This window comes from Oryzias melastigma, linkage group LG12 (assembly GCF_002922805.2).
Source record: "Oryzias melastigma strain HK-1 linkage group LG12, ASM292280v2, whole genome shotgun sequence".
NCBI classification, from domain to species: domain Eukaryota; kingdom Metazoa; phylum Chordata; class Actinopteri; order Beloniformes; family Adrianichthyidae; genus Oryzias; species Oryzias melastigma.
Window position 1 is genome coordinate 24,741,159 of NC_050523.1, and position 14,753 is coordinate 24,755,911.

General features: G+C 38.9%; 1 protein-coding gene and 1 long non-coding RNA gene across 4 annotated transcripts in view; one reads left to right on the plus strand and one right to left on the minus strand.

The window, feature by feature from the left end:
- Nucleotides 1-1,517, minus strand: part of nars1 (asparaginyl-tRNA synthetase 1) — an 11,646-nt gene extending 10,129 nt beyond the window's left edge. The window contains exon 1 of the mRNA XM_024268501.1: nucleotides 1,326-1,517. Coding sequence (XP_024124269.1) covers nucleotides 1,326-1,368 — 43 coding nt within the window. The 5' untranslated portion in view covers nucleotides 1,369-1,517. The remainder of the gene's footprint in view (nucleotides 1-1,325) is intronic.
- A 110-nt stretch (nucleotides 1,518-1,627) lies between these two features.
- Nucleotides 1,628-14,341, plus strand: LOC112144159. 3 transcript variants are annotated; one of them, XR_004948780.1, is made up of 4 exons: nucleotides 1,638-1,780; nucleotides 4,255-4,421; nucleotides 11,693-14,175; nucleotides 14,327-14,341. It is a non-coding gene; the product is annotated as an uncharacterized LOC112144159 (long non-coding RNA). The 3 variants fall into 3 exon arrangements; XR_002918854.2 differs by lacking the exon at nucleotides 14,327-14,341 and having other exon boundaries at nucleotides 1,628-1,780; nucleotides 11,693-12,366; XR_004948781.1 differs by lacking the exons at nucleotides 11,693-14,175; nucleotides 14,327-14,341 and adding an exon at nucleotides 5,202-5,256 and having other exon boundaries at nucleotides 1,628-1,780.
- Nucleotides 14,342-14,753: the final 412 nt, after the last annotated feature.

Consider the following 14,753-nt stretch of genomic DNA (forward strand, 5'->3'; position numbering starts at 1 on the left):
GTACTTTTCACAGACTAGAGCAGGTTCACCCTGAGCACCTGTGATAGACGTGAAAGTCTGGAGAAGACAAGGAGAATGTTATGCTGCCTGCAACGTGGTTCAACATGACAGGTTTGGTGGTGGGTCTGCCATAAGGTATCCAGATGAAATTCAGGAGTTCATCAGAAATTCACCTCTGAGTTGTGGGCGGGACTGCTGGCGTGGAGCAACCCAACCTCCCCTATCTGTCACCTATCTGTTTGCGCACTCTACTGCTAGCTTACAGTTACTCACACGCCCATTCTAATATTATCAGTGCAATAAAAATAGCGATCAATATCATTTCTATCCAGTCGTACAGCTTTGATCCACATTCCAGCTCAGATGATGAAAACAAAGACGTTCATGGATCTATTTGTCTGCAAGTGAATGCATCAGAATTGAGCAGAGCAGAGAGTGTACATAATGTGCTTTTTCTAACAGCATTTTTCTGTTTAAAAATACTCAGATATGCAATTTAATCACAATTCACTAGTACTATTGTCCTGGTGCTTGTGAGCACCAAAGAATGAGGTCCTGGGTTGATAACAGATATATCTATGTACTTAACTTTCAGATAATCACTGTTTTAAACTGGGTGACACTTAAAATGTTATGTATAAAACTAATACAGTCAATTTTATGAACAATATTGTTTTTGACTAATATCTGAATGTAAACCTGAATGGGCTTGAGACTTAGACCTGGATTTAAAAAAAATCCTCGTCTGTAAAAATAAAAACTTTTAGCACAGTCTGTGCGCTCTTGGTTTGAATTTGAATATGTTATTCAATTCATGAGTCAAACTGAAATTGAAGGCTGTCTGCTGTTTTGACCCAGCCTCAAGTTCAACAAAATGAAGAAAAAGAAGCTATAAGGTAATAAAGGATCAAATACTAAAAGTTTTTCTTTGTGTACACTGGACAAAACCACCCCGTCGGTGAACAGATTTGAACAGTATTTACAGAAAAGAGCTTCCACATGTCGAGAAACTTAGGGTTGAACAGCGTGAACATTTCAAAACGAGCGGATGTTTGGTCACCCCTCGAGATGCTTTGACTGCACTGCATTAGCTTCACAGCTGTCACAGCAAAGTATTGATATTCTCTAAACCCATTTATTTATTCGTGAGCTGGACGATCAAATACCCGATTTATCTCATAAACGAACCCATACTCAGAGAAAGACAGAATGAGGAACCAGCGGGGATCACTGCAAGCATAACTGACGCAATCAGTAGAAGACACATGTCCGGAGGAGGAAGCTAACCGACCGGTTAGCTTAGGCTAACCTGGTTTCTTTCTTACCCACTGAGAGATGCTCCACACCTTTAGTTATATCCGACGACATGTTGGCCAAAGTACGACAGCAGTTCCCTGAAGAAATCCCAGAACCGTTTTCTTTCACAGAAATGACGGAATGACAGTCCGGCTCCACGGTCAGTCAACCTGCCGTTGTGTAGGTATCAGAACTGTTCCGCATAGTGGGAGGGCGGAGCCAAACTGACCTGCGCTGATTGGTTGAAATGTGAACGTCATCTCCTTAAAGTCGTTGTGGATTGGTTGCATTCCATGTCAAGTGATGCTGCTGTTCCTGTTCACCGGAAGTGACGAATTATTTAAGGGTGATTTGATGTTTCATCAGACTGGACTGACCCACTCTCTTAACGGAGGTAGTGATCAGCCGAGTAAGGCTGGGACATGTGGTCTGGCTGATTGCTTATTTACAATTAACAAGCATGGAAGTGGTCTTTGTGAGTGTGGTGAGCGAGAATCCAATACTCTTGTCATTTTTAATTGCAGCAAGGATAGGGTGGAAAGGAGATATTTTTAAGACTCAGTGATTTAAACATTTCCCCTTTTCGTTTCAATCTGTTTTGCCTAGTTATTACTGATTTGTTGATTAGAAAAGCACTTCTTCATTTTCTCCGTCAAACTGGTTTATAGTTTAAGATTTAGTTAACTTTGACTGAAAACCTGTGGGGGAAGCATTACACACATCAGTGTACAGTCTGCTGGAAATTATTAGAAGAAGAAAAAGACTCTCATAACTCTCATTAAAAAAATAATTTAATAAAGGACAATATACTCTTATATAATAATGTGGGGCCTATATTCTTATTTAACAGTGATGATACAATTATGGCTTTGAAATAAGCTATGAGAATAAAACATTTTTTGACGAGAACCTTGGAATTCAAGATTCAGTATATATGTATATATATATATATATATATATATATATATATATATATATATATATATATATATATATATATACTTAAAGCATTCACACTAAAGTCATCCTGTTTTTCTTTATTGTGTGATTGCTTAGTAAGCATTCAGATTATAGCGATTCTCCTGCTCCTTTCCGTCCATTTTCAGGCACTTGAAAACCCAATTAGTCTTTCAGCAATCATGGTATCAAAATGTTCAGCTCGTTCAGGACATTACTGCTTGTATTTTTGGTATTCATTAACTTTATCGTTTTTGAAATATTGATTAAAATATGCACCACAGAAAATGAATGATAAAGTCTTCAAATTTCAAAATTTTAAGTTAATTAGGAACAAGTCTTTAAATATATTCATGAGTTATGTTTTCATCTTTTAGAGTAATATAAAAAAATAGAGTTTAACTAATATTTTAGCAACAGGCTAACTTTTTTGACTAATTTAGTTTACTGAGGAATTTTAAGCTATTAAGGAGTTTAGCTATTGATTAAGCAACCAGCTTGCTTTTAGGCTAATTTGGCTAATTTCTACTAAGTTAAAAGGTAAAGCGGAAAAAGAAAAAAAATCACATTTTGAGAGATACTAGTTTGTTTTTATATTTCTGCTTTTGCTTGTGCACAAAAATAATTCATATTTTATTAAAAAAAAGAAGGTAATGAATGCAAATCCAAATTTTAAAGGCTTAAACAAATCTATGCGGCCCCTTCTAGGTTTTGATCAGTAGAAAACAAGTCTAAATGGCTCTTTTACGGTTAAAGGTTGCAGACCCCTGCTCTAGCACCGTGCTATCAGATTTAATAAACTTGTGGTTTTACTTCCGGGTAGGAAAAAACTAATGGAAATAAAGAATATTTCTTAAAACCATTTGTTTTTTAGTGTGCCAAAGGTAATACATGATCATATATATCAAACTCAATCACAAAGGGGCCAAAATCCAAAACACACCTTAGGTCACGGGCCGAACATTATAAACATTTATTGAACACTCTAAAACTATATTTCTAAAACTTTAAAACCTTTAATTTTTTAACATAATTATGAACTAGATATATAGCATTACCTGCGATAATGCTAGTGTGAATGCTGTAAGCTGAATTTGGCCGCTGAAGATGCTAATGCTGATGGTTGAAGGTGCTGAAATTGATAGCTAAAAACACTGAAGCTGATAGCCAGCTAAAATATTAGCCAATTCCCAAATTATCCTATATAATAGAAAAAAAAACTTAGGTCAGCCAAAACAGCTGGCATGTAGCTGAAAAAATAACAAAATTTCAAAATATCCTCTTCTTCTTCTTCTTCTTCTTTTCCTTTCGGCTTTCCCTTCAGGGAATCAGTTTCCTCCATCTAAGCCTGTCTTCAGCATCCTCCACAAAATTTCAAAATATCCTAACAAACTGAAAAAAGCTTAAATTAGCCAAAACAGCTAGCATGTAGCTGAAATATTAGCTAAACTCCAAAATAGCCTAAAAAATCTTAGTAAATGCAAAAATGGTCAAAAAAGTTAGCAGAATGTCTATTTTTAAAATAATTATGAATAATAAAAAAGCAGCAATATTTTTCCAGAATAAGTCAACTTAAATGTTAAATAACTTTCAATATTTTACTCTTTATGAAAATGTATTTTGCTAAAATTATACAATTTAGAAATGAGCAAAAGATAACATTGGGCAACTAATAACAATAAAATAAAATGATCTGGAGGGCCGGATCTGGCCCCCGGGCCTTGACTTTAACATATGTGATATATATGGATATACTGTAGTTTACTCTGAAAGACTTAAGAAAATCACATTATGGCCGCTTTAAGACAAGTCCAGATTTCCAGAGAATGTTAATACAATTTAGCCTTGAGTATCAACTATTATATTTCATCATAAAATTCAGAAAATTTCTCAATAAATAGCGCTTGAATGCTAATTGTTCTACGAGGGCCAGTTTTCTTTTATGTTTAGTTTATGTTTTAGTTCACACCTATTATGAAATTTGATGAACTTTGTTTGCAGATGACCTTGATAGGGCAGAGAAAGGGGAGAAGTGATCAACAGACAGCGAGCAGGAGCCAGACGGAGAAAGTGAACATGAGTCCACTGAGGAAGCCAACACAAGAAACAACTGGTAACATCCCAACTGAAGTCAGTGATTGGGGACTGCAAATACAGGGCCACGGCAGGTGAAACACCTCTACTTTCCATCAAACACGTTGTCTACAGCAGAATAGACCACTGAAAAGTGCTATACATGTATACTCTACGCTGTTTAATAATAATAATAACAATAATGGATTTGATTTTTCTGCGTTTTTTCAGGCGCTCAAAGTGCCTGCAATGTATATCCATTATTCATTCACACCTCATTCATACTTGGTGATGGCAAACTACTGATGTAGCCACAGCTTCCCTGGGGGAGTCTGACAGAGGCGTGGCTGCCAGTAAGCGCCTACGCTCCTTCTGACCATCAAGGGGACATTCATACCCATTCACACACCAGTGGAGCCATACTAGAGGCAGGGAGGGTTATGTGCCTTGCCCAAGGACACAACGACAGCTGGCTATCTTTGGTCATTGGCCGACCAACTCTACCACCTGAGCCACTGTTGTTCAGAATTTTGCTGTGAGTTTGACAGCTATATAAAATCTTCAGGCTCCATTAAAAATGTGGGTGTTTGATGAAGAGTTGGGGTCAGTGAAAGCTGGAGACAGTTTCAGATGGTTTAGTTAGAGGTAGAGAGGGCTAGCTAAGAGGAGGGTGTCCACTAGGGCTGGGTATTGGGTATAATTTCCAGAAATTATTTCATTCAATTCACAAGAGCCTAAATCGATTTGATTCTGATTTCTTTTTTTTCTGATTCTTTCGATTATTCAATTCAATTCAATTTTAAGTTTACACATTTATACACATTTGTTTAGAAATACTTTGATAATCTACTATATGTTTTGAATATCTGCGACAGACTGGCGACCTGTCCAGGTGAACCACGCCTTCGCCCATCAGTAGCCGGGATAGGCTCTGGCACCCCCGCGACCCCGAAAGGGAAAAAGTGGACAAGAAGATGAATGAATGAATGAATGTTCTGAATATATTTATATTAAGTTCACATACTGTAAAATGTATTACTGAAATAATGACATTTTTTATATCATGTAGTGTTACATGGATTATTTTAAAGGAGAAGTTCTAACAAAATGTTCAGATCATTGTAAACAGTACTGCTTCTCCTGGAGGGCACTTTCAGTTTGGCCTCTAGGTGGCGATCATGCCCACCAGCGGCCCTACATGTCTCTGGTGCGGTTAAAATTGACGGGAAGGGCACTGTTTACTGGCAGTGATGTCCAAGCACCCCCGAACCAAGGGCCCTAAATGTCTAAGGTGCAAAATAAAATCGAGGGGAGGGGCAAATCCATGCAGCGGCCACAGCATGATGTCATCGTGATGACATCACTGTGATGTCATCATGATGACATCACAGTGATGTAATAAAGATGTCATGTTTTGCAGAATGTTGTCATCATGATGACATAACAACATAGTAATGACATCACGATGATGTCATATGCAGACACTATGTCATCATGGTGACATGATGATGTCATACATACACAAAATATTTTTTCTTTTACTTACCTTCTACACTCACATCTTTTTCAAGTTTAAAGAATCACATCCCGTTTCAAATAATTTAAAGATGGCTTGCTTCGGAACAAGAACTTTTTGCAAGGACTTTTTCTCTGCAATCTTCAGAAAAGTGAAAGCACCCTTTCTAAATTTAAGGAGAATGCTTACAAAAAATCATGAAGGATTTTCTACTCGAGCATCTATGGTGATGACAAATTTAATTCAAAGTCAAAATGAGATGTTTTCAGGTAGCTCAACAGATGTGACCACAAATGAAACGCAGGGCCAACATAGCATTATTTCAATTTCAACAGTTTGTAAGTTTAGCAACTGTTTTCAGAACTGTTGGCTGAATTCCACATTCCAAGCTACATTAAACATTAACATAATTAAAAAGAAACTTTTCACAATGTCCAGAGAAGACATGGAGAGTTACTCTGAAATACCTTTAAGCGCCAAAATGTTCCTGACAGCGCTTCACAACCCAGGCATGCGCTTTAATAGCATGAGTATACTGGCAGTTTTAAAAGAGTTAAGTCAATTCAGGTCAGAACTAAGACTAAAGAAACAGAACGATGCAGCTGACTTTGCAGAACCACTTCTTGAATGGCTAAATGTTTGTGGAATAAAAACATATCTACAGATAAAGTGCAAAGACATATGTGGCATATGCAAGGCAAAAGAAAAAAAGGTTTTCAACCAAGACAATTTGTTCTTCATAGCACAACCTTCAGCTCAAAGGGTCTCCCTTACTTCACTTTTTGCTGAAGCGATTAAAAGTGTTTGTGGACATAAACAATGCAATAACTGCTTAGCAAAGGTAAAAAGACAAATAACCTTCGGAAACACTGATTTAATAGCTCTCTATCTGCCCAGGCATGCTCATGCGGATCAAAAAAGAAGATATGTGACCCCAGCTGCTTCTATTGAAATTCCTGTCAATAATGTGACACAAAAATACCGCTTGGCCACTGTGATTTGTCACCAAAGACTTGGCTGTCAGAGTGCCCATTACATCACATATATCAACAACGAGGAAGTCTTTATTAAAGCCAATGATGAAAAAATATCCATTGCAAGAAATGAATATTTCAACAACATCAAGAAAGATGGCACTATTTTTTTCTATGAAAAGTGCACATGAAATCCCCATTAAAAAAAAAAAAAACAAATAAAAAATAATATATATATATAGTTAGCAGCAATTCTGTAAGATTATAACAATAATAAGATATTAGGTTTGAAGCATGTTTAGAGTGAAAAGTATAAACTATTAAAGATTAAACAACAGAAGACAATGCACACATAGGATCAAAGGTGTTAAAGTCTTTGTCAAACAACTTCAGGGAAAATAGATAAGAGTAGGTTAATTAAGACAGGTGTGAAATCATTATGAAAAAGCTTTAGTTGCATTTTTACCCAGGTCTCTCTTCAAAAATAGATCTTATCTGAATGGGATTTCCTGGTAAAAATAAAGGTAAAAAAAGGTGCCATTTATCTTGATGTTTTCATCAAGATAAATGGCACCATTTTTTTTTCTATAAGAAGTGCACATGAAATCACAATGATTTTAAAAAAAAGTGTGTTTAAGTTGGACCATCAACAAGTACTGGGATGTGTGCTGAAAAAAAACATTGTTGTGTGTATTGTGTTGGGAAATTAAAAAAAAAATATATATATATATATATATATATATAGTTAGCAACAATTCTGTAGGATAATAATAATAATAAGATATTAGGTTTGAAGCATGTTTAGAGTGAAAAGTATAAACTATTAAAGATTAAACAACAGAAGACAATGCACACATAGGATCAAAGGTGTTAAAAGTCTTCGTCAAACAACTTCAGGGAAAATAGATAAGAGTAGGTTAACTAAGACAGGTGTGAAATCATTATGAAAAAGCTTTAGTTGCATTTTTACCCAGGTCTCTCTTCAAAAATAGATCTAATCTGAATGGAATTTCCTGGTAAAAATAAAGGTAAAAAAAGGTGCCATTTATCTTGATGTTTTTATCAAGATAAATGGCACCTTTTTTCTATAAGAAGTGCAGATGAAGGGCTGCACGGTGGCACAGTGGTTAGCGCTCTTGCCTCACAGCGAGAAGGCCCCGGTTCGAATCCCGGCTGGGACCTTTCTGTGTGGAGTTTGCATGTTCTCCCCGTGCATGTGTGGGTTTTCACCGGGGACTCCGGCTTCCTCCCACCGTCCAAAAACATGCTTCATAGGTTAATCGGTGACTCTAAATTGCCCCTAGGTGTGAATGCGAGAGTGAATGGGTGTGTGATTGAGGCCCTGCGACAGACTGGCGACCTGTCCAGGGTGTACCCCGCCTTCGCCCTTCAGTAGCCGGGATAGGCTCCGGCGCCCCGCGACCCCGGAAGGGACAAAGCGGTCAAGAAGATGGATGGATGGAAGTGCAGATGAAATCCCAATGATTAAAAAAAAAAAATGTGTTCAAGTTGGACCATCAACAAGTACTGGAATGTGTGCTGAAAAAAACATTGTTGTGTGTATTGTGTTGGGAAATTAAAAAAATATATAAATATAGTTAGCAACAATTCTGTAGGATAATAATAATAATAAGATATTAGGCTAGACTCATTAGAGTGAAAAGTATAAACTGTAAAGATTAGGCAACAAAAGACAGTGCACACAAGTGATCAAAGACGTTAAAGTCTTTGATCCAGGCGGGCAGCCATGGTGCAGTGGTAGGGCGGTCGACTCCTGATCCGAAGTGAGCAGGTTTGATTCCCGCCTTGCCCGCCCATGTGTCAAAGTGTCCTTGGGCAAGACACTGAACCCCGATTTGCCTCTGGTGGGAGATTGGTGCCAGTGTTTGGCAGCGGAGCCACCACCAGTGTATGAATGGGTGAATGGGTCTCTGACTGTGAAGCGCTTTGGGCCCTCTGAGGAGGGTAGAAAGCACTATACAAGTATATCCCATTTCTTCTTGACACAACTTATGGGAAAAATAGTTATATGAGTAGGTTAATTAAGACAGATGTGAAATCATTGTGAAAAAGCTTTAGTTGCATTTTTACCCAGGTCTCCCTTGAAAAAAAGAGATCTACTGTAATCTCAATGAGATTTCCTGGTAAAAATAAAGGAAAAAAAAATAAATAAAAAAATGTGCCATTTATCTTGATGTTGTCATCAAGATAAATGGCACAATTTTTTTCTATAAAAAGTGCACATGAAATCCCCATGATTTTTTCAAAGTAATGTGTTCAAGTCGGACCATTAACAAGTACTGGGATGTCTGCTGGGAAAAAAACATTGTGTGTATTGTGTTGAGAAATTAAAAAAAATATATATAGTTGGCAGGAATTCTGTAGGATAATAATAATAACGATATTAGGTTTGAAGCATCTCTAGCCCTTCTGCTATCTTTGGGGTCCAGATGACTCCAGCCTTATATTGATGTGTGATTCTTCCCATGACAAATGTTGATGAAGATGGACAGGATTTTATGTTTGCCACCCACATCAGTGAAACTCAAAAACTATTGTTTAAAAAAAAGCACAGCGCACTGTCTTGTGGAGTCTAGATGACCCCACTCTCAGTGTCAACACACGTAGGATAGCGGGAGGGTTAAAGTGAAAAGTATGAATAATTAAAGATTAAACAACTAAAGAAAGTGCACACAAGGGATCAAAGTCTTAAAAATAGTTATATGAGTAGGTCATATTATTTTGATGTGAAAAAACAACAGTGGGCTGAACTTTATGAAACATGAATGGATTTTCCATTAATTCTTGTTTACTTGTTTGTTTGTTTTACTATGAATCTTTTTTTTGGTCTTGGGAATTGATATGAATTGGTGATATGAATCAGATCAGCGACCAAAGAAAAATCCCCTTCTTGAACTGCCACCTTAACGTGGTGAAGGGGTTTGCGTGCTTGAGTGATCTCAGGAACTGTGCTGCCTGAAGCTTCTGCCCCTGCTGGGGTCTTCCATGGCGGACGGTCCTGGGTGACGAGCCAGACTAAGAGCGGTTCAGAACCCCTTTAAAAGAAGTGTTTCAAAAACGCTTGTTTAGACTTTTTTATATTAATTTTCAGGTATATCTGATTAAGAAAGTGGGAAAATGTCAAATTTCACAACCACCACTCATGGATGAATCTCTGAGACGTAAAAGACTCTCACAACAAATTTGTGCATAACTGAGGTTTTGTGTGTGCATAACAAGTGATTTGTGTATAATTTTTAAAGATTTGCATGTGTAATTTCTTTCAAGCCTTTGTAATTAGGATTACGCATGCATAAATCCTAAATTACGCACAAATCAAGAATTACGTACACACAAATCAGGATGATACTTATTTCTCTCCATAGACATCTTTCTGGTTTTTTGGCCACTGTCCCCGACCGAGTTCAAACAGTTTCTGTAGGGATTTCTCTACAGAGTGGTGTCTGGTCAGTTGGTGCCAGAAGAGGTGAATCTTTTCCCACAGGATCATCAGCGATTACTCTCACTGTTGTTCTGCAGTGACATCATGTAGTCTCGGTTTCTTCTCAGTGTGTTCCGAGGAGTCTTGTGTGCAGATATCACTATAGTTTGGGCTTTTGCATTGTGGTGGAAAAGTGTTGAATCCGATGGAAGAGCAGACACACTTTAGGATTAACACAAGTGTTTAATAACAAGTCAGAAAAATACACACGGTGCACGCGAGCGTATAGGGAAGCTCATTCATAGAGGGTTACGACGATATGACAAGATGCAAGAGCCTTTATAGGGCTGCTCAAACCATCTTCAAAGCAATGCTACATGTCACATGTCATGCCCATATTAGTCGACCTTTAACTCAGAGGCCTCTGCTTCCTGCATTTGTCTTGGGGTCAACGTGTTATCTATGCCTTTACACCCCCCGGGTAAGGAGGGCAATTCAAATCTGTCTTACATCAAACACTTTCTGAGATGGAATTCTAACAAGCTGCAGACTGTTTTAAATATCTGAGAATACATTCAGAGGCATGTGTTAATGTGCACACAAGGTTCATTCAAAGGTTACATAAAAGAATAAAATGGAGTTAGAATTTAATCAAAAATATTCTCTTACAGCGTCTGTGACCCAAACCTCTTCTCCCGGAACCAGTAGTTCCGGGTTTCTTGATTTTTGTCTTTTATTAAAGTTGTTCTGCCTCCTCTACCTTTCTTTGTCCTCCAACGCATGGTAGTCAGGCAGAGTTGGATCCAACAGGGATGGACGGGCAGGAACATAAGTGAAAATTTGACACCCCATTAACAGCTCAGCTGGACTGTAGCTATTCTGTGAAGTATGCTAGCAAAGCATGGTAGGGGTCAGCTGACTTTACCAGTCTCTTAACAGTCTGTACAGCTCGTTCAGCTTCCCCACTGGTTTATAGAAACATGGGGCTGCTTGTGACATGCTCAAAGCCATAAAATCATAACATGCTGTCAAAGTCTGAAAATGACTTCCTGAGAGTGTGGCCGGTTGTCTGTCACGAGGACCTCTGGAATGCCGTGACAGGCTAAAAATTGACTTCACGTGCACCACCACATCTATGGATCGTGTGTGTGAGAGCTGTACAATTTCCATAAAATGTGAGAAATAGTCCACTACGAGCAGATAATCCTTGCCTTCCATTGTGCAGGTTGGCTCCAAGTCTTTGCCAAGGCCTGGCGGGCATCTGACTCAGCATCAATGGCTTCTTGACATTAGTTCTCTACAGGATGCAGGTTCTGCATTTTAGCACCAAGTCATTTAATTGGTTACTTAGTCCCAGCCACCATACTGTTTGTTTGGCCCTTTCTCTGCATTTTGTCACACCCATGTGTCATTCGTGCAATTTTTCGAACACAGCGTTCCTCAAGGTGGATAGGATGACCAGCCTCTTGCCCCACAGCTGCAGTCCATTGTGTACGGTAAGTACTGCTCTGTCCACCCAGTACTGTTTCAGCATCCCCTGCAGTCTGTTTTTGTCTGGTCACCCATTTCTGCAGTACAGTACTCCATCAATGCAGCACATGCACTGTCCGCTTTCAGATGGTTTTGGAGATTGCTCAGATAGTCTACACTAACAGATGGAATGATGATTACAGAGTCCACATAGATGATGGTTTCCTCTAGCAGACTACCACCTGTGGGTGCTCCTGAAGCTCTGAGGGGAGTGTTAGAAAATATTTTTGTGGGGGTGCAGTGAGTCTAGCCACAATAATGTGCAAAAGTCTGCTCAAACTAGTTCTAACCGCTTTTTAAGCTTCAGCTCCTTATTCCCTCCGTCCTGCATGTCTCCGCTGAAGGACAACTCCTGAGATAAACATTGACGGTCAGAACTTGTGCTCAAAATCAAGGCCTTTTTCCTCTGCTCAGTAACTTTCCATCTCCAAATATGGTGTTGTTCCTGTTTTCTATGCAAAGTTAATAAAAGCCTATTGTACATTGTGGGGCGGTGGGCGGTTGGACGAAGACAGGCTGTTAACCTGTTCTCTCTTCTCCACCGCCTCCCTTTTGCAAAAGATTGTTTTGAAGTTGAACTGGACTGGTTCGTGTTTTTATTCATCTTGAAGAGAGTCTTACATTTTTATTCCTGACAGGGAGCAAGGGTCAAGGTGTCTGCTGTCCATATGTTTTTGCCAGGGACATGTGTGACTGTGTAGTTGTAGTGCATGTAGGGCTGTAACAAGCATCTGGGTGCTTGGATACTCGTGATCTGCTCCCGGAAATTTGAGCATGAATATTTGCGACGTCCAAGATCGCTGATTTGCGATCTTCATAAATATAGTAGAGTGTAGTAAAAAAAAAAATCTTAAGGCATTGTATTTTTGCTCTGAAATCCAGTATAATGTTGGATTTTAGGTTTATGAATTTAAAAAAAAGAGCAGCGCACCGTCACCGGAAGTAAACACGTCTTTGTGTTGAGGAAGCTTGCGGTTTTCAAAGTAAGACTAGCAATAGCTTTTTTTTTGTTCAAAATCTGAGACTGAAGTTCCACTCACTGACATAAGTTCTGAAAAAATGAATTAGCTTTAACACCGGAGCTTTAGCTCCAGTGTTTATATTCTTTTGGTTATGGTAACTCTTCATGAGTTGACGCAATTGCTGTAACTTATGCAGATTCTGAACCAAAAAAAACGCAACCTTGCGCTGATATTCTGCTCTGCGTCTGCCGCAGAAAAAAATAATTTTTTCTATATATGGGGTCTGCACCAATATGTAATGCTTAGGACGTATAACGTTGAAGAACTTTGAGGATGGAAAAAATGAAGAACATGTTCAGGTTTTGTAGTTAAATGATCAAAAACAAAAATATTTTTATGATTTTTATGTTGTTTATATTTCTTCTGAACTTAACTGGAAGGTAGACAACAAAATAAAATAAAAATAATAAAAAAAATTCAAAATCTCAAGCACCATTTCTTTCTATTTAAAATCTTTGTGCTTTTATCAGTTTTGTTGACTCTGATCTCCTGTTCTAAATAAAGGTATAAATGATGGTGATTTAATACAAATCATTTCAATTTTCATACAACCAGGAAAAAAGACATACACATAAAAACAAACATGATATTGAAAAGTAAGAATCGTGAATCGAATCGGATCGCCACCTAAACAATGATCCACAGCCCTAAGTGCATGAGCCTCAATCTTTGAATCCTGTTGGAAGGATCCAGAGCTTTTTCTCCTAGCATACTCACCAAAGGTTTGTGATCCGTTTCCAACTCAAATGATCTGCCAATGACAATAAAGCAGCTGAACCTTTCAAACACTCATGTTGCGGTCAGACCCTCTTTCTCTGGTGTCATCAGTCTGAAGGCAATGCCAGAGGTGCCCACACAGCATTGCTTTCCTGGAGCAGAACTGCTCTCAGCTCAAAAGAAGATGCATCAGGCTGATATTTTCAGTTCACTGTGGACTATGCAATGAGAGCGCTGGTGTGGATGAAAGCTCTTTTTCAGTTACTCAAAAGCTGTCTGCTGCTCTGGCTTCCAGTACCAGTGATTCTTCTTTGACAGCAGATCCCGATGATCCAGATGTCTTTCTCTGTCATGGACACCTTCTCCTCCTGTGGTAACACAGGTGCTTCTCGTGTTCTAATTGAGCTCATGTATATTTAAAGATGTGTTCTTCTCTAGTTCAGTGTCTCAGCGACCTAGTTTGTTGGCTATTGTACACGTTCCTCTGTTTGGATTAAAACCCTGAACTAGACTCCTGGACTTCGTCGTTCTTCCTGCTCTTGGGTTATCTTGTTTTGACTCCTGTCACATTCTCTGCCAGACTTGGAAAGAACCGCCCCAACTCGTTCATCATACCCAGGAAACGTCTTAATTCAGTGACATTAATTGGTGCGTTCATCTCTTGATCTGTGCTGGTCTTTTCTGGGTCTGGCTGTACCCCTGCTGTTGTGATCAGATGACCCAAACTTTTGACTCTGTGGAATGTGAACTCACATTTATTGATGTTTAGTGTGATGCCCGCCTTCTGTGCTTTCTCCAGCAGTACCTGCAGCTGCACATCATGCTTTTCTTGGGTCTTTCCCCACACCAGAATGTCGTCGATGTGACACAGCATGCCTTCCAAGCTGCTGGTCACCTCAGTCACCATCGTTTTCTGAAAATGTTCTGATGCAATGCCAAATGGCAACCAAATAAAATGGTAGTCCCCAAAGGGTGTAATGAAAGTGGTGTATTTGGAAGACTCCTCAGTTAGTGGCACCTGCCAGAAGCCCATGTTGGTTAAAACTGCTGCACCCGCTAGCATATCCAATGTGTGCTCAACTAGTCGGACTGTGTGATCACGCTCTAGCTTTACAGAAGTCTCTGACAGTGAGGGAGAGAAAAAAGCTCCGCGACAGCTGACGGCTGCCAGCACATCATGAGATCACTCATAGGGGGGTTTCGAATCGAGGCCCAATAAATCAAGG